The sequence below is a fragment of the Mycteria americana genome, chromosome 1 (genome assembly GCF_035582795.1).
Source record: "Mycteria americana isolate JAX WOST 10 ecotype Jacksonville Zoo and Gardens chromosome 1, USCA_MyAme_1.0, whole genome shotgun sequence".
Classification (NCBI taxonomy): domain Eukaryota; kingdom Metazoa; phylum Chordata; class Aves; order Ciconiiformes; family Ciconiidae; genus Mycteria; species Mycteria americana.
In genome coordinates, this window is record NC_134365.1 from 138,285,101 (window position 1) to 138,303,976 (window position 18,876).

At 37.7% G+C, this 18,876-nt stretch overlaps 1 protein-coding gene across 1 annotated transcript; it reads left to right on the top strand.

Moving 5' to 3' along the window:
- Nucleotides 1–45: 45 nt before the first annotated feature.
- On the top strand, nt 46–17,232 carry FANCB (FA complementation group B). Its single transcript, XM_075522085.1, has 9 exons — nt 46–165; nt 1,149–2,191; nt 3,152–3,304; nt 3,826–3,918; nt 9,744–9,872; nt 10,756–10,922; nt 13,053–13,507; nt 14,354–14,591; nt 16,589–17,232. The coding sequence occupies exons 2-9, from the start codon at nt 1,256–1,258 to the stop codon at nt 17,007–17,009; spliced, it is 2,592 nt and encodes an 863-aa protein (XP_075378200.1). The 5' UTR covers nt 46–165; nt 1,149–1,255; the 3' UTR covers nt 17,010–17,232.
- Nucleotides 17,233–18,876: the final 1,644 nt, after the last annotated feature.

The window sequence follows — 18,876 nt, forward strand, 5'->3', positions numbered from 1 at the left end:
TGGCCCCGCCCCCGTGCCGGCTCCGTTAGCGCCCCCTCCCCCCCCTCCCGTCATGCTCCCTGAGGCGGGAGTTTCGGGGCGGGTGCGCGCTCCTCTCGCTTCCTCCCTCCCCCGCCTGCCCTGAAGCCGGGGCGGGAGCGGGAGTGGGGCGGCCTCAGGAGCTCGGTAAGGCTTTGCCGGCTTGGAGCCTGCGGTCGCTGTTTCTCTCTGGGCCGGTTCTCTCCACAGGAGCTTGCGTGGCCCCTGCTGGGCTGGGCCGGGCCGGGCCGGGCCGGGCCGGGCGGGGAGGGGAGGGGAGGGCAGGGCAGGGCGTTAGCGGCTGTCAACGGCTCTTAGGGAGGAAGCCGGGCTGGGGCCCGCTGCCGCCTCAGCCCTTGCGTCGCTGCCGCTGTGGGAGCCGCTCGGCGCGGGGAAGGGGGCAGTGAGGCCCGGCCGAGGCTGTGAGGGGGGCGGGGGCGGCTGCTGCGTTGCCTCAGCTGCCTGGGCTCCCTCAGCCGGCGGAGGGAGGCTGCCCTGCTGGGGGGGCAGAGCCAGGCGAGGGGTGTCGCTTCGTACCCCGAAAATTGAGTGAAACTTGCTGCGGTTCGCTGCGGTTCGCTCTGGGTCCCCAGGGTCTTGTCTGGGGGGAGGGAAGGAGTCTTCTTGGTGGCAAAATGACTGGACTCTTCTTCAGAGAATTTTCTCCTTAAAGAGGCTTTATAATTTTAACCAAGAATTCATTATACTTATTAATAAAGCCTACACCTGAGTGAAGGCTCTTAAATTTGAGAATTCAAAGCACCGTTCGTTTTCAGTCTGCTAAGTATATTTGTGGAGCTGACACCTTCAATTCAATCACACACAGTGCGTGTATGGTTTGGTTTGGTTCCTTTCAATTTGTATTACACCGTGTAGCTGTTGATGAGCAGTGAATTCATGCTTTGGTAAATAAATGCTAGAATACATTTCTGAAATGTTTCTGTTACATAAATCTCTCAGTACAAAGTTGCTTAACTTCATTTTAATCTGTGAGATTAAAGCACATACTGGCCTTATATGCTCAAATTAGTCTATGTCATTGCTTTGCAATACATAGGTTTTCTTATTCTTAAGGATCAGTTCAGCTAGTCCCAAAATGATTTAATTTTTTTTGTTGTTCACTTTTGTAGATGGAAAACATCCAGATAGGTTAAAATTTCCACAGAGAAATAATACTGACAAAAATGGAGACGCTTACAGTTTTCTTGTAGAGGAATACATGTAAAGATAAATAAAGATGCTTCTAGGTGAGCAAGAACAATTCTTGTCCTACAATGGCGAAGTCCTTATATTTCAGCTGTCAAAAACAAAACATACGGAGGGAGCAGCTGATAAAACAGTGAACTTATGTGTCAGAAGAATGGCGTTCAACAGAGACACTAAGCTGTTTGTTCAGAAGTCTTCTGGAGTATTCAGCATGCGTGCCAGCCACTTAAAAATTGAAATAATTTGTTGTAGCTGCACAATGGATTCCAGAACAGGGATTATTCTTCCCTGCATTTTGATGAAAAAGAAAAAACGGAACAATGTTGTTAAATACCTTTTATTGTTGCTTCACAGCTCAAATCAATTTGAGCAGTCCTTTCATTTTAAATTGGATTACGAGCTGAAAGAAGACATCAGATTGTTTACTGGCCCTTCGGTCTTGTGGAGGCATGCCAGCAAGCTGTTCTACATCTCTTGCGACACCTGCACAGTTCTAAGTGCTCCAGTTCAGCTTTCTTCTGTTGTGTGGACAGGTGAAATTGAGGATGAAGGCACTGTTGTCTTAGGGATAAGAACTGCTTGCCTGCCAGAGAGTGAAGATGAGGATGAATTTTCCACTTCAGACAGAGCCATCTGGGGTAGTGAGTTCTTTGGATATGCAATTGAAACACAAAAAATGCTAACTAGCATATGCTTTATGCCTCACGCTTACAGCAGAGTGGTATCTTCTGTCTATGTCTGCAAGAATGAGATACTGAAAAAACAGCCCCGGATATCACTTGTCGCCATAACCCACAAGAATCAGCTTATTTGGTTCCAAGATGGTCTCCCTAAAGGTGTTTGTGAGCTTCCTTATGAGAAACCATGTTCAGTAAAAACAGCTGTAACCAGTAGCAATGATTTGCTATTTATTGTGTCTTTTGCCTCCGGAAATATCTGTGTTGTACAGAGGAGAGACAGCTTACAGGTATTTGTGGCTTTAAACAGCTCCCTTTTATTACTCTATCTTTGTTTGTATATATTGTCTTATTGGAAGTTTCTGCAACTGAAAAGCTACATGTTTAAGTTCCATAGATTTTTTTGTTGTTGCTTCTTCTGTTAAAATAACCTGTCTAAAGTGTGAAATTGTTTTGCTTTCATTGCTTGGTTATATATCTGAAAATAAACCCTGGGTTCTATTATTTAATAATACATTTTTATGAATCTGAGCCAAAGCTTCTGTTGCTAACTGAAAAATTCCGTAGTATGAGAACTTGAAGTTGTAAGTTATGAGTGTACCTACATAATTTGTGTTAAAGTGAAAGTAAACTAATATCATTGCAAAGCATAAACTTCTCATTGGAATTTAAAAGCTTTTTGAGTCTCACTTCCAGGTAACAAAAAGTATTGTTTCATGAAAATGACAAGAGGCCTCTCTCTTGTTTCCTAAAGTCAGGAGAGACAAAGTTAACTGCTAGGGTTTTATAATACTCTGTCAAGAAGGCTTACATAACTCAGGAAATGAAAGGTTGTCCTATTTAGTCATCAGCATTATTGTACAAATTTGTCTTTACCTCTCAAACATATTTAACTGTGCAATGCAACAAAAATATTTCTGAATGTTAAAGGTGTAATGTCTTTAACTGATCTGCAAGTTATTACTGGTTCTAAATAAATGTTACAGTGTTCAGCTATTCAGCTGCTTGAGTACACTGAAAAGTTGTCATCTCGTCTGCAACCTGTATTCTGGAAAGTGATGGCTAATTTTTCCCAGAGTTACATAGGCTCTAAATGATGGAGTAAGTGCGGGAGCTTGAAACTTCTTAAAATACTGTATTCTACACACCAGAATAGGCTGCCTCTTTATAAAAAGCAAGCTTCACCAAAACAAAATCTCAAATACAAGATTTATTCAAACACATGTATTTTAAAACCTCTTCTACTGTAGGTGGCTTCCAAATGGCAAAAAGTGAAGACTGTTCTGGTGGATGATTTTATTGGCTCTGGAAGTGAGCAACTGTTACTGCTTTTTAAGGATGACTCCAATACAGACGTGTTAAGTACATTCAAAATAACGGATCTTGGAGAGGTCAACTACGCAGTAAGTTCAGCTTGCCTTTTCTCAGCTACTCAGTCTGTGCTTACTAAATTAAGAAAACCTCAACAAATCATTAAAGTATTGGTGCAAAGTGAAATTGAATGTGTGCTGTGAAATGCCCTGAAGTTTGAATACAATATTCCCGACTGTAATCATAAGATATCTAAAGAGATTATTCTACTTCCTTGATAGCATCAACATTCTTTTGGGAAATTAAACTAATGCAGTTGAAAATGCTTCACATACGTAACAGGTTTGCTACAATACTTACCTTTTGGCTAAGAACTCTTAATTAAGGCCATAGTGCTTGTTAATTATCTTCTCGTAATTCATTATCTTCTCATCTTTCCATTATGTACTATCAAACTAATTCCTTTCAAAAGATAAGATTTTTCTTTTAAACTGCATACTGTGATTCTGCTGGTTTTCTGTATTTTCCACCAGATTTTTATAATGCTGTGTAATAGCCTGTACCTTACTTTCAGCTTTTTAATTAACTCAGGGTTTTGTTTTGTTTTTTTTAGAGTGGTATTAATTATAAACATGATGTTCCTGCTGCAGAAGGATTGCAAGAGAATAGTTTGCTTACCATCCAAGCTCTTGAAACAAGATTACAGGTTTGTACACAATAATTCTGCCTCTGTATTTTCTCCAAATTACTTTTCTATATCATTGCATTATTTAAAGGGTGAGGTTAATGATACTGTTTTTATTGGAGAAGTTCAGGAAGAAGACACCATTGTTAAATATCCATTCTTGAATCAGTGGTAGTCTTTGTTTCAGTTCTCTCAGTTGTTACAAATGTATTTGGGTGATTGGAAGGGTCCAATTTAATTTTGTTATAAATGCATTTGGGTAATGAGAAGGGTCTAATTTAATTTTAATTAAAATTTTGTGATAATGCTGAAGCTATCCTATCAAAGCTTCACATAACAGTCATTTTACTCATACAGGTTTAAATACCAGTTTAATAAAATTAGAATGTTTACTTCTTTTGCTCCACATTACATACTTTGAGATAGTGTAGCTCCCAGTGAGTGCCACATCCTGCCACATTCCCAGTGAGTGCCAATGAGTGGCAGTTAATCCTGAAAATAAAGAAGAGTGTTATGGTCTGTTTCTTTGTCCATAGACTTCAGTCAAGTTGGCTTTTACTTTTGCCCAAGTTAGTGACCATGGTTATTTCACCACCTGCTGATGTTGTCCCTCCTGTTACTAAAAGTTTTATAAGGATAATTTTGCAAAGTACAATAGGTGAAGCTAAAATGTACCCTTCTTTTAATTAGCATCACTTATAAAACAAGCTGGGGGGAACTTGCCAGAGTCCAAGGACTCAATGGGAATATATCATTGCCTTTCCTTCTACCTTTCATCCTGTTAGTAAATACCCAGCATACTCTCCAAGATGTTCTTTTGCAGTATTGTGTGTTGGCCTATACCAAATGGGTGATAATTGACAAAATAGGAAGATTATGTAAAAAAAAAAAAAAAAAAAGCTTTAGGGGATAGCATAAATCTCAAATTGAATCAATGATGTGAGGCTATTGTTAGTTTGCTAAGAGTGCTTTAAGTATGAGATAGGAGGTAGTTATTCTTGTCATTTGAGAATTAGTGAAAACTTAAGTAGGATATTGTGGCAGTTTTATCTCCAGCTTTTAAAAATGAAGCAAATTAACTGGCAAAAGTTTAGTACTGGAAGAAAAGGAGGACTATGACACATTAGAAAAAGACTGAAAAAGAAAAGACTTTTCTCGTTCTAATTACAAAAGAGGTGTCTAAAGAGATATTATACATCTTCCACATCTTATGCATAAAAGCTGTTGTTTGGAGAACACTGGACAATAGCTTTTTTTCCTGCCTGGAAGGCACAAGAAAGTAGAAGTTGTATTAATTTCGAGGACCTCTTGAGGTCCCTTCCAACCCTGCATTTTTACAGTTCTTTAGCTTGCACATTAGAGGCCTATTGGCTTTTACATGCAGAAGTGCAAGCTTCCTTCCAAATGCATTTTTTTCTCATTTATGGATTCTTTTGGGTAGTCGGGTAGTCGTATATTTTGAAACTGATTTCTTTGCTGCTGCATTCTTTTCCTACTCAGTACGTTACTTTCCTCCTCTACAAAACAGAAATTAGTTTCAATCTCTCTCATTTGTTGCTCCTTCCACTGTTGTAATGAAGGTTGTCCACCCTGCCATTGACAGCTATGTGTTCTATGTAACTATGTTCTATGACTTTGTTCTTTTAATATACTTTACAGCTCTTCCAGCTGTACAGCTCTGTGAATCTGTGTTAGGATCAAATCAATGGTCTGTTTTGTGCATTCTATTGGTTCTGCTGGAAACAAGCAACTGGCTGGAGATTTCATGTATCATCTGCTGATGAAGTTGTCCTTCAGACACAGAATCATAAGACCTAACTTATTTTTTCATTTATTTATTTTAAGGTCTTTTTAATCTCTAATTTTCAAAGCCACATGCTACACAAGCATTGTAAGCAATTTGAAAATCTTTCTATGTTTTAATGCTGTAAATCTTTGAAATTGTCATGCTGATGAATTTGGAAGTAGCTGCAGATATTTCTTTTTAACCTTACTGTTGCTTCCTTGTTGAGATCTCCATTGTTCTGTATGTTTCCCTGAACAGTGAAGTACTCTTGCTGGTTTTTGTCGTCTGATGATTGTTTTGATGCAATAGTGCATGGATTCTGCTTAGCTTGGGAATTTCCAAAGGTTATTCAGCTGTGGAGTGGTGCCTCTTGATATTTATCATCAAAATTCAGGTCTTCTAGACATTTGCAATCAAAGCATGTTTTGACAGTCTCCATGGAATCTCATCTTTTAGGGCAAAATCAAATAGCAGATGCAGCACTTTTTCATACCTCTGTTGCTTACCTCTTATTTCACATCTGCGTAGCTGTTTTTTAGCCGTGTGAGAACTTTGACAGGACTGCATATAAGTAGGCTGCATGTAAGTTATACACAGTAATACATATAAGTTGCACTTTGCAGGTAGTGAAATTGAAAAATATCAGTCTGTGCATTTTTGAACTGTTCTATCTTTATCTTGTATACAGTCTTTTGGGCCTAAATCCAGCCTTTTTTTCCTCTGGAGAATTTTTTCTTTAACACTCATTTTAGTATCTCCTGAAGAAGACTTCTTTTGGAAGAGTGCTGCAGTTACATTACAACAGCTGATGGTACAAGGTTTCTCATGGGTTTAGTTGGCTGTTCTGGCAGAAATACCACGAGTCAGGAGTGTCTTTTTATGTCCACTGGCCTGTCCTCCCCCCAAGTATTTAACAGTTTTGTCAGGATTATAATGCCAAATTCTTTTACCTATGATTAATTTGTTTCCTTTGACTTGGTTTGCCTGTTTGGGGCAGGTATTTTTTTTAATCCTTACTATTGATTTATTGAATTGGTGCAATGTCTAATTGTTTTGTTCTCATTCTGATAATGCTGATTTGGTGGTGGATAGAAAGTTATTTAAGCAATGTTCTGTACATTTGATTTTTATTACTATTTTTAGTGTAAGTTTTAAGTATTTATTTTTCCATCTGTTGCTGTGGATTGGCCCATTTTCTTTTTGCTTCTTTTTCATAATGGATTTTAGTCACTTGCAAAACACAGAACCAGTTATTTAGCATATGAGCAGCTTCAGCCTATAGATCTCTGAATTATGTTTCCCTCTGTCTTTTTTCTCTACTTTTTCCATTTTACCTTTGCTTTTCCCAATATTTTTAGTCTTATCAATTGTGAATCTTCATTTCCATTTTCTTCCCTTTGTAAAAGTGCCACAGTTCTTGGCTCAGTAGTTTTAGCTCTGTATGTATGGGTATTAATTTATTTATTTATGAATACTGCAACTTTAATTGCAATGTGTCAAAGTACTTGGCTCTTCTACTTACTACTAAGCCTCTGCCTTAATTTGCTTTGCTTTTGACAGCGATTCATCTGTTCTGCTGTTCATGCTGGATTTACTCACAGCTGTATTGGCTCTGGACTGCCTTGGTTTTATGTTGATGTTTATTTCCTGTTTTAAGGTGATCTAGTTTTATTTTCTTAGTTTCACAGTGCAAAAATTATGACTTCTGCTGATGCTTGTTGCGCAGTACATCTTGGCATATGGCAGAAAGGATGTGCAAGTCATTTGTTCCAGAGAGAGTTGATGGGTGGCACTACCCAGTCTTGGGTTTGCCATGTGGTAAATTACAGGTCTCTTTTTTGTGTTGCTTTATGAGGAAAAAGGGCTTGCAAAAATCAGATTGGTCAGCAAGCATACATCAGTGAATCTTTGGCCATTCTGACTGCTGCTCATTCTGTGCTTCTCCATTTGCTTTCTGTTTCTCAGTTGTTTATCCAAGAGCTGCTCACCAATGGGAGTAAGTAATGGTTTCGTATTCTGATGACCTCAATTAGGAAGGTACTGTAGAATCATCTTTGTTCTTAACTCTTCCTTTTCTTCTCCTGACTCAAGTCTGGCACTGGATTATTGCTTGGAATCTGGTACTTATGATGTGTGGTTTGATAGGTGGCAAATAAATTTTTTACAGAACTTATCATGATGAGTGCTACTTGCTCTAGATGCCCTTTGCCATTGCAGCTTGAGCAGAGGGCATCACTTCGCTTTCATGAAGTGCTTTTTATTCAGGATTGTCAGTTGGTTATGATTGATCCTGATTTGTTTTTTTGGGGGGTGGGGGATGGGGGAAGCCTAGTAGATAAGGGGAAGGCTGTGATGTTGTCTATCCAGACTTCAGTAAAGCCTTTGACGTGGTTTCCACAGCATTCTCTTGGAGAAACTGGCTGCTCATGGCTTGGACGGGTGTACTCTTTGCTGGGTAAAGAACTGGCTGGATGGCCAGGCCCGAAGAGTGGTGGTGAATGGAGTTTACTCCAGTTGGCGGCTGGTCACAAGCGGTGTTCCCCAGGGCTCTGTGTTGGGGCCAGTTCTGTTTAATATCTTTATCAATGATCTGGATGAAGGGATCGAGTGCACCCTCAGTAAGTTTGCAGATGACACCAAGTTATGTGGGAGTGTTGATCTGCTTGAGGGTAGGCAGGCTCTGCAGAGGGACCTGGACAGGCTGGATCGATGGGCCGAGGTCAATTGTATGAGGTTCAACAAGGCCAAGTGCAAGGTCCTGCACTTGGGCCACAGCAACCCCATGCAACGCTACAGGCTTGGGGAAGAGTGGCTGGAAAGCTGCCAGGCAGAAAAGGACCTGGGGGTGTTGGTGGACAGCTGCCTGAATATGAGCCAGCAGTGTGCCCAGGCGGCCAAGAAGGCCAATGGCATCCTGGCTTGTATCAAAAATAGCGTGGCCAGCAGGACTAGGGAAGTGATCGTGCCCCTGTACTCGGCACTGGTGAGGCCGCACCTCGAATACTGTGTTCAGTTTTGGGCCCCCCACTACAAGAGAGACATGGAGGTGCTGGAGCATGTCCAGAGAAGGGCAACAAAGCTGGTGAAGGGTCTGGAGCAGAAGTCTTCTGAGGAGCGGCTGAGGGAGCTGGGGTTGTTTAGCCTGGAGAAAAGGAGGCTGAGGGGAGACCTTATCACTCTCTACAACTACTTGAAAAGGAGGTTGTAGAGAGGTGGGGGTTGGTCTCTTCTCCCAGGTAACAAGCGATAGGACAAGAGGAAATGGTCTCAAGTTGTGCCAGGGGAGGTTTAGACTGGATATTAGGAAATTTTACTTCACCGAAAGGGTTATCAAGCATTGGAACAGGCTGCCCAGGGAAGTGGTCGAGTCACCATCCCTGGAGGTATTTAAAAGATGTTTGGATGAGGTGCTTAGGGACATGGTTTAGTAGTTGACTTGGTAGTGTTAGGTTTACGGTTGGACTCGATCTTAAAGGTCTTTTCCAACCTATATGATTCTGTGATTCTATGAAGTTTGTTTTTGCATTCCAGTGGTGAGCTTTGTTCTCTCTTTGGCAGCATTAGACTTCTGAGGATCTTGCTTTCCAGAGAATAGCTTTTGAGAAGGTTTTTTTTGTTTGCTTGCTTTTTGTTTTTTGAACTGAGATACAGCCTGCATGTATGTCTGTTTGTAAAACTGTCAGCTCTTCAATGTATTTACTTGACCAATAATCAATACAAGCCTTGAGAAGAAATCAAAACTGGTATCAATGGAAAAGTGAAGCAGGAATAATAAAGGCAGGCCTGAATATCTACATAATTTGATAAAATTTACCTTAGAAGTTTATCTTAAGCTCTAAGTTTAATATTGAGAGGCCAAGATTCTTAGATTCATATTTTGGCAGCAGAGTAGCCTGACTTGAATATTTTTTAGTAGCATTACTTGAGGAATGCCAGGATCTTGACTTGTGATACTTGCATAAACATGGAAAGCTGAATAGATATCTTGGTAGCTTCAATATCAGTTCTTATTTGCAGTAGACCTAAGCATAAGTCTAATGATCATTTTTATCTTTTACAGGCTGGTTGCACCTCTGTTCGAGAGCTACAGCAGCATTTACGACTCAAAAAGAGGGTTATTCTTGAATCTTGCAGAGCATTAATAGATCTTGTTGAAGAAAGAACCCATATTCTACCAACTGCAAAAGAGGTAAAATGCAGAAGAGAGTGCAGATCACTTCTGAATTCTGCCAAGCCATTTGTAGAGGGTGCTTCCCTCAACCACTTGTTACTTTCACCAGTAGGGATTGCCACTATCAAAACTCATTAATCTGCTTTTTAAGTCTGGTTCATTGCCTTAACCTGTCAATGGATGTAGATAAGAGTAAATTTAGTTGTCTTTACTTGAAATTGATTTGCACAATACCTCCTGACAACTGAGTTGTATGGAGGAGTAACTTCTAACAAAGAGTTAGTGACAAACAGTAGGGGGAGTGTACAGTCTTAATTGGCACAGTTGCCTAGATATTGAATATCTGTCTGATCTAACATGTTATGAAAAACGAGCTGTCATAGATCTGTGCAAGCAAAATAGATTTTATAATGGGGGCAGAGTGAACTGTGGGCTGAGAAGGTGATGGAGGTTGAGAAAATGTTATCTTAATATGTTGCTCAAAAGAAGCCTCCTAATTTATTTGAAATGGTGTTGATCTCCCTTTCAGTTAATGTTGTGGTCCCTTTCAGGTCAGCCAGGTTTAGACAACAAAATTTCGAGCAATTAATGCAGTAATATAAAATAAGTTCTAGTACCTTAAATCTTCTTTGGACAGTTAATTGCATGACAGTTCAAGACTTACACATGTGATGTTTACAAGGAGGGAATGAGTTGTGCTTTTCATGATATCATGTGTTTTAAGAAAATGCAATTCTATCTTTTGAATCTATTGTAGATAATAAAGTAATTTATATAGATTTCATGTTATGTATCTTAAAAGCACTTCCAGCAATCATTTGTGGTAAAACACGAAGTAATGCAGTATAAAAAGAACTAATATCTCCACTTAATTTATCTAAAAAAAACATTTTTCTGTAAGGAAGGTCTTGTGTCTCTCTGGGATGATGTAGAAAATCCTCCTCATTCTCTTAGTAAAGAGACATCATTGGCGTCTAAAGTCCCAGAGCACTTCATTGAGAAATTGTGGCAGCGTGTTGTGGGTGACAGCTTGGTAGTTGGAGTAAAACTAACTGAATCATTTTACTTGTAAGTATATACATTTATCTAATAATTTCATTGAGTAGTTTTATAGAAACTGAATTTGCAGGTTAAGCCCTGCAGTAGCAAGAGTGGATTTTTGAGCTTTAAACTTTCTCATTTTGAACATCTGCATATAAAGTGTTTCAAGTGTGTGTCTTTGTCAGTATTGTTGCTGCTGCTTGTCTCTCTCTAGCACTGTGCAAAAAAAGATGTTGTATAGCCAAAAATCAGTTGTGTCAGTATAACCACATCATTACTGGAGGCTTTTTACAACAGAGTTTTCTTTGACAAAAATTATGGTTCTTTATAGTCCTTGTTGGCATAGCTACACTGACAGCAGTATGTGGTGTAATTAAAGCTCTGTCTTAGCTATACAGTTCCTGATGCCTTACTGTTAACATCTTGCCATTCCTAAAGAGTGATTTGCTTAAAGAAGCGCAAAAGAAAACATTTTCAATTCTCTGATCAACTTAATAAATACTCAGCTTTTGAACTGAACTATGCTACAGTCAAGTATCCAATCAAATAAAATACTTGCTAAGCTTATATATTGTGTAAATTATGTGGAACAATCAGCCATACAATACTTAAGCCTTCAAAATTACTTATTTATTCTTATTATTGTCTCTAAAATGATTTGTTTATTCTGTTCATTTTAATGGCTCAGCTCTAGTTGTAAATACTACTTATGTCATTTCCCCCTTACAGGGAGGGAACTAATTTGGAACACAGTTTAAAAAACCAGGATTACATGAAACATAAATTTACGATGTGCATTGTGTAATGTGAACTTTGGTGGAGTCAGAACTTACCTTTTGACCTATATTCCCACAAGCAGTGTAGCTGAGACTGTGTTAGGGTAAACTTAAAGACTATTGATGCCACTGAAAATCATTCAAGTGGTTGTGAGGGAGCTGACCTGTTACGCCCTTTGGCCATTCTGCTGGAGCTGCGGGTGTATTATTTCTCAACTGCCAGATTGCTATAACTTTACAAGAAAGTTGACCTCACCTTCTTGACAGCCTCTGTTAAGAGCCACTGAGACAAGAGATTGTTTTTGCCTTTCCAGTGTTTATTCTTTTAGCTTTCATGATGATGACTTTGTTTTTGAAAATGAAATACTTAATTCCTGTATAGCTTCAGAAATCCTCAGAAGATTTGGAACCACTCTTTAAAAACCAGCAGCAATGTTGCCCTCTCCCCCATTTTTACAGTTGAGAAAAGATCTGTGAAGACGAAGTCATTTGTCAAAGGTTACCTGGTAGGCTAGCAGCAGAACCTAGGTCTTCTGGGCTCCAGTTCAGTACTATATACAACCACCTGTGTTTTGGGGGGAAAGGGCTTGCTTTCTCCCCACCCGCAACACTGTAAGTCTTTATTGATTATTTTTGTGCTTCCTACTAATGCAAGATTGCAGTGATGTTTTAGATTGCATTATGAGGTGGTGATACTTCTCCGTAAAGAAAATTAGACATTCATAAGACTTTCAGATGTCAGTGACATCTTGAGACTGAATTGATTGACAGAATAAAATATTCATTAAGAGAGGATCTGAAACAGTAATATTAGGATTTCATTGAAAGAACCCTGCATTGAATAAAGTACTTCGTACATTTCAGGAAATTACTGCATGTTTAAGTTAATAGTATTTTAAACCTTTTATTTTACTCTCTACCTTCAATTTTGTTTGAATATCTATAAAACAATATAGAACATCAGAAGAGCTTTTAGTCCTCAAAGAAGGCAGAATTGATACTTTCTGTAATTTTTTATTAAAAGAAAGTTACGTCTTTAAAAATAAATTATAAATGTCATAGAGTATCTGCATGGGTTATATGGCATTTTCAACGTTTTCCACGTTAATTAGACATCCAAATTCTTGCAGTTGAAGTGAGGCATCTAACTCCTAGAAGCTCTTAGAAAATTCAGTCCATGTTTTGAAAATCTTTATAGTAGGCTTAGATGAAGTAGTCATTTGAAGGACTTACACTCTTTGAACAGTCTATGACTTAAGCTGGAACTATATTGGAGGTTGTGGTAGTCTTAAATGTCTGTATATATCTGCAAAGTTGTGGTTATTTGTCAGAAGGCAAAATACAAACTGGGAGTGCAGTCATTTTATATGGATTTTCACAGGTCACTGAGTGATGTCAGTTTATCTTTAGTGATGGATCAAGAATTCTCTTCGATTTCTCCGATTATTGAGTGTCGAAATAAAATCATTAAGCTTAACAAAGCCTTCTCAGCATTGGCTGTCTCCTCGTGTCAAATTGAGCCTCCTCCAAAAAAGATGAAATTGGACTTGCATAGCAAGAATGATCTGAAAAAAGAGTTTCCCAAGAGATGTTCGAGGGTTCAGCTGGATGGAGCAAAGACAGTCATTGCTGTTACCAGCCTTTCACCATTATTGGCATTTCGTCGTGTACATTGCATAGTTCTTCTACATGCAAAGAAACAAAAACATCGGAATGATAGTTTACAGGAGAGCAAAAAGATTACTGTACTCTGTGGGAAAATCTTGTTAAGTCTGGAAGATATTTCAAATGGAAAACATTCAGTAAAGATGCTAAGGGATAATAGTTACTGTACAGGTAAATGGATTGATATATTTTGGATTCATAAATATATGATTGATTCTTCTGTTTACTCTAGGTCATGCCAAGCTAATTTTTCAAGGTGTAATCATATCTGTCTCTTTGAACACAAACTGCATAGACCTGTTGGGAATTAAAAGCTGGGTGAAATACGAGATGGAACATTTTTCAAAATGGAAAAAAATGTTAAGTGAGTTGCTGTAAGATTCTGTGCTAGCATTGGTGCTGAAGTGTATCTAGAAAGCTTAATTTTGAAGATAAGTCTGAGTTCAGAATGCTGAAGCCTGCATTTTTTCTATAAGTAAGATACTGTTGATTAGATACATAGATTTTTTTTTTGTCTGACATAGTATTACTTCTTAAATAATACCAAAGTAATTGAAGCTTTTCCTCATCTACATGTCTATTAAGGTCATTTATTTTCCTTTCTTTTAATATTCCTGATTGAATTGATTTTGAACTGGGCTTCCGCTCATGTAGCGAAATATTATTTTGATCATTTGCAATGAATTTTAATTTCTTTCTTCCTTTAATGTTGTATCTGGCTAAAGCCAACATGTCATCTTACTTCACAGGAGGCTATTAATAGTCTTCTTTTGGCAAGGTAACATTTATCTTTAGAGCTTTCATAATATAGGTGGGGCTCTGTTAATCAGCTAACTATTTTGCTTGACAGAAGTAGGTATAAGAATTTAGGCAAGACTAAAATTCTCAAAGAATGCCTAAAGGCAGGTAATCTTCACCTAAAATGGGGACTGTGAACCAAAAATGTAAGCACATTTAATGCATGCAACATGATCAAAATATTTAGGTCAAATATCTTTTTACTGTATTTTCTTGCAGGTTCCATGGAAGATATACTTGCTGTCCTTGCAGTATCTGTCAGATTCTCCTTTCAGATTGTGTCTTCTGACTGCACATTGACTCCAGTAAATTCATGGTTACTAGGAGAAATGGAGTGCACACCATTTAAGGAATGCCATGACAACATATTCTGTCATAAGGCGGGAAATGTGTACGGTACAGTTTTTAACTGGACCCTGAAAAATCCATTTGAAGGAGTTCTAACATTATTTTGCAGGTAAAATTGCTCAAAAAGTGTAGAGTATATTCATCTTGCATACACACTTTTTAAATCTTTACACTATTTCTTGCTGGTACCATAAACAACAGCCGAAATCATAACCAATAGGCTTCCAATATGATGGTATGATAACCATCAGCAACAACAGAATTATTTTCAAATTGGAACTATGGGAGAACCTGAACTGCATTGTTTAATTTTGTCTAGGCTAGAACATCGAATTACAAATAAGTCTAGTCTCCATTAATATCTGCTTGGTACTATTTCTTTAGTTCATTTCACTGCACCGTAATTTTATATTCATTTTTCTTACATTATTCTTAGTATAATATATAGCTTTTATTCAACATGTCTTGATTTTTAAAAAAATTCCTTAAGGAGATGTTAAAAACAAACAAACACAAATGAACAACAACAAACCCCAAGTTATACTAAATTTAAATTTATTGCTATATCATTTTGTAGCTTAGTACTGTAACATAAATTTAGTCTAATTTTGTACATGTTTCTGATATATTTATTTCCTATGTACCATGATTTGGAAAAGGAAATAATCTGAAGAGTCTCAATGATTTCCTTTTCTTATGTAGATTCTTGGACAAATGTCTATAAAATTTCCTAAGCCAGGCTAAACAAGTTAGTAATACTGCCATAATTTACGATTTACCTGGATAAGGCTCACAACATAAAAAGTACTTTTCAAGTATTGACAAATGTTGCCTGTCCTGAAGAGTTCAAGCTAAAAAATAAAAGAAAGAAAAGGTATATCTTTTAAGATACTCTATAGTGAGGTTCAATCTTGTACTCAGATTAGGACTTGATTTCCTCCTTTTATGTAAGAGGAAGGGCTGAAATGTTTAAGAAATCGATCAGTAAAATTTTAAGCCTCAAGACTTTTGGTTCCTTTTGACAAGTTAAGTTACTTGATACTATTCACTTCTGATCCAATTTTGTATTAATAGTGAGCGGCATGTTTATGGTGTAACTATGATTGTATTTTCTGTATCTTTTTTTCCCATCTTTGGATTGATCTTTTATCCAGCTAGGATATTTCTGTGTTAGGTGAGAGCTACAGGCTATTCTTTTTCACAGCCTTTCAGAACCAAAATGCACTATATCTGTTGTAAGTAGTAGAATGTTAAGATAACTAAATTGAAATAGAAGTACTTTGAGGAAGAATGCCTTTCTGATCTGTGTGACAAAACTAACTACTTAAGGATACTTGTGGGGGTTTTGGAGTTGGTTGGTTTGTTTGTTTGTTTGTTTCAGTGGGTTGTGGGTTTGGTTGGGTTTTTTTCTGAGATTTTTTTTTTTTTTTCATCAAAAGATATCTTCCAAGGAGTTTATCTGGGCAAACATTGGAAATAACACTTTGGACAAACTCTACATTCCTCTTAGAATGAGGAATGTGTCACTGTGTCATATATGCTACACTGGTATCCAGGAGAGTAGGTTCCCTGAAGATTACCAGCACTATTTTATCTTGATTTCTTAAAAATCAGACATTCAAAATTATTAAGTGCAACTTTCCCTCTCCAGTGCCCATTTAAAAAAGACAAGATGTGGGCCACTTAATAGCCATGCTGTACATACCTATTGATAGTGACAGTCTATGAATATAAATGACTTTTTTCTGCCCCTAAATGTAGACCAGGCAACACATTTCCTTTGTGTTATTACATGTGGCCTTCACGTACAATGAATTGCTTCTTAAAGAAACAAGTGATGAACATGTAATCCTAATCTTGGACATATATTTTAGCATAGAATATTTATGTTGCTGAAGTTTGCTTAGTGTCAGTTCTTTTGATGTACAGTGGCTAGTGTGCATGCCATTAGAAAGCCCTTGCTTACTCTTGCGTGTACGGTACACATAATACTTAACCATGATTAGCATAAGTTTTTCCCTGTTTGATTTAACATAGCTTTGTTTTATTTTCCACTACAGAATTTTGAAGATACAAGGTAGCTTTAATAATAATCTTATTTTACAGAAACCTGACTGTCTTGTTCCAGTGCCTTCATAGCCTTACTAGAGTTCTCCCACCAAGCTGTGACGTAAAACTCCTGAGATCTCGAAGCAAAGGTGTACTTACCGAACAGTTAGCACTGGCTTTGGAAAAAGAAATCCTCACCTTGAGGAGTTCTTTCTCCTCAAAAGAAAGTAAAGCTGAAAACAGTTTGACATGGGGGAATGAGCCTGGCAAGAAAACCAGTGATGCTCCTGTGGCTTCTTTACTGGACAGTGAGGAAGGAGTTCAGCAATTCAGAAAGAAGCTTCAGAATGAACGGGAAGAGAGTGTGCTAAGTATGAATCAAACAATGAATGGTGCCCTTTACCAGGAAATTGCTTTGAAAATAGCAGAAGCTCAGCTCAGTTCAGATATGATTGTGTGGAGACTGAGCAAGTCCTAGAAACTATTCACTAAATTTATTTCAAATAAAGTTTTATTAAAATTATACTACTAAATAAAATTTATTTTTTCATGAGTACTTCTATTACTTCTTATTCTATAGCTCAGTTATTTCTACAGATAAATACTGGTATTTTGGTTGATGACTTGTAGCTGGCTTGGCAAGAATTTAATATTAAAGATAGCTGAGTCATTATTTTGTTACAGATTTCAAAAGTATTGTTTTTAAGGTATTTTCTAATAAGTCCTATTCCAAAATCATAATTCATGAACTATAAATAAACTATTTCAGAAAAAAATTAACAAGCATGTACTGTTTCAAATAGTCCTATTAAACTTGAAAGATGACTGTTTACATGGGTAAAACAAGCTTTTTTTAGAAATCTTAAGACAGCTATAGAAAGGATCTAAGTTAAGCAACCAATTTTAATTCATAATTTCAGTATGGGGTTTGACAAATATAAAGAAGAGGCAGCTTATCTTCGTGATATATCAAGCCTTTTGAAAAACTTTTCATGATACCACTTGAGGAAGAAAACTCTGTACCTTGCAGCCTATCTTCTACAGTCCACCCTCAGATCTGAGAGACTTTGGAGTATTTACTGGAGCTGGAGAACCAGATCAGGCCTCTTACAAAATTTCAAGAACACATGAAGATTCACTCTGTAATAAAACGCCTTCAGGTCTGAGAGGTCCATTCCCACACAGAATCTAGTGGTAGGGCTAATCTCATGGCTAAATCTTGGAGGAAACTGTCCTTCCTTGGACGTTAACCTAGCTTCAGTGTCAGAAGATTTGTTTGCTTGTTCCCTGAGTCATAAATGATTGTCTGCTGATACTAGCTGCTCAGTGGTTTTGGCCTGTCTCAAGGATTTTATATAATGGGCAACTCTTTGCCTATTATTCCTCCCTTCTCTGGTTTGAACAAGATACCGCCTATGCATCCAGGAAGAGAACTTGCAGGTACTACTTGCTGAGGTAGTTACTTTTTAATAATTTTTTTCCACCATTTTTCAGCTTCATGAGGGGTGGAAAGCTTAGAAAATCCCAAATCACAATAATTTGCTTCCTTTTATCTCTGCTTTATGTAAGAAAAACATTCCTAGTGTTTGTCACCATTTTTCTAAAGTTGTCAAAATTTTGCTTTTTAGTTTTCCTGTAAACAAAGTTTTAATAGTTAACATCTGCAGCATGCACTCTGACAATAAAAGTTTGGCAGGAAGAATGGAAGATATTTATTGACTCAAAGGAACACTGATGACATTTCAGAATAATTCTATATCTTTTTTTCATCAGAAAGTTCAACTTCTGTATGTATGTCCTCCAGAAGCATTACAGTGGTGGTGTTTTTCAGTCCAAGGTGTCTTCTCACACTGGCAACAGGAGTAAACCAATGCACATCTAAACGCAAAACAGTAGCTAGAAAAACAGTAAATAAGAGAACACTGTGCTTTATAAGTTCAACGCAGTTTAGTGACGTAGTCTCACTTTTGAGATACTCAAAATATCCCTTTGAGATACTCAATGTCTCCTTTTTTGGCTATATAGAAGGGAATTTTTGCATTAAGATATCAAGAATGCCTTAAGAAATTGTCACAGGTATTTGAAACTCAGTATTTACTGGATGAGAAAGAATCATTAAAAAAAACCCCTTTCTTTGTTAAGCTGCAATTCTGTTCAGCCCATAGGCAAAGCTTAAGAGCTCATTGTCAGGGCTTGGCAGTCAGTTGTCACTGGAATTTCCAGAAGAAAGTCCCTGATTATAAACACTTAAATGAAGTGAAAAATCTGGAAGTGCAATCCTGTAGCTTGCAGCTAAGGGCAAGACCTTGGTAAACCAGCTGAGCAGAAACTTTCAGAGCAACAAA

Bases quoted from the DNA above. Each gene is read 5' to 3' on its own strand.
- FANCB (XM_075522085.1), top strand. From the start codon at position 1,256: ATGCTTCTAGGTGAGCAAGAACAATTCTTGTCCTACAATGGCGAAGTC. The intron at 9,873-10,755 runs GTAAAATGCAGA...TTTTTCTGTAAG, and splicing joins TTCTACCAACTGCAAAAGAG to GAAGGTCTTGTGTCTCTCTG. The intron at 13,508-14,353 runs GTAAATGGATTG...ATTTTCTTGCAG, and splicing joins GGATAATAGTTACTGTACAG to GTTCCATGGAAGATATACTT.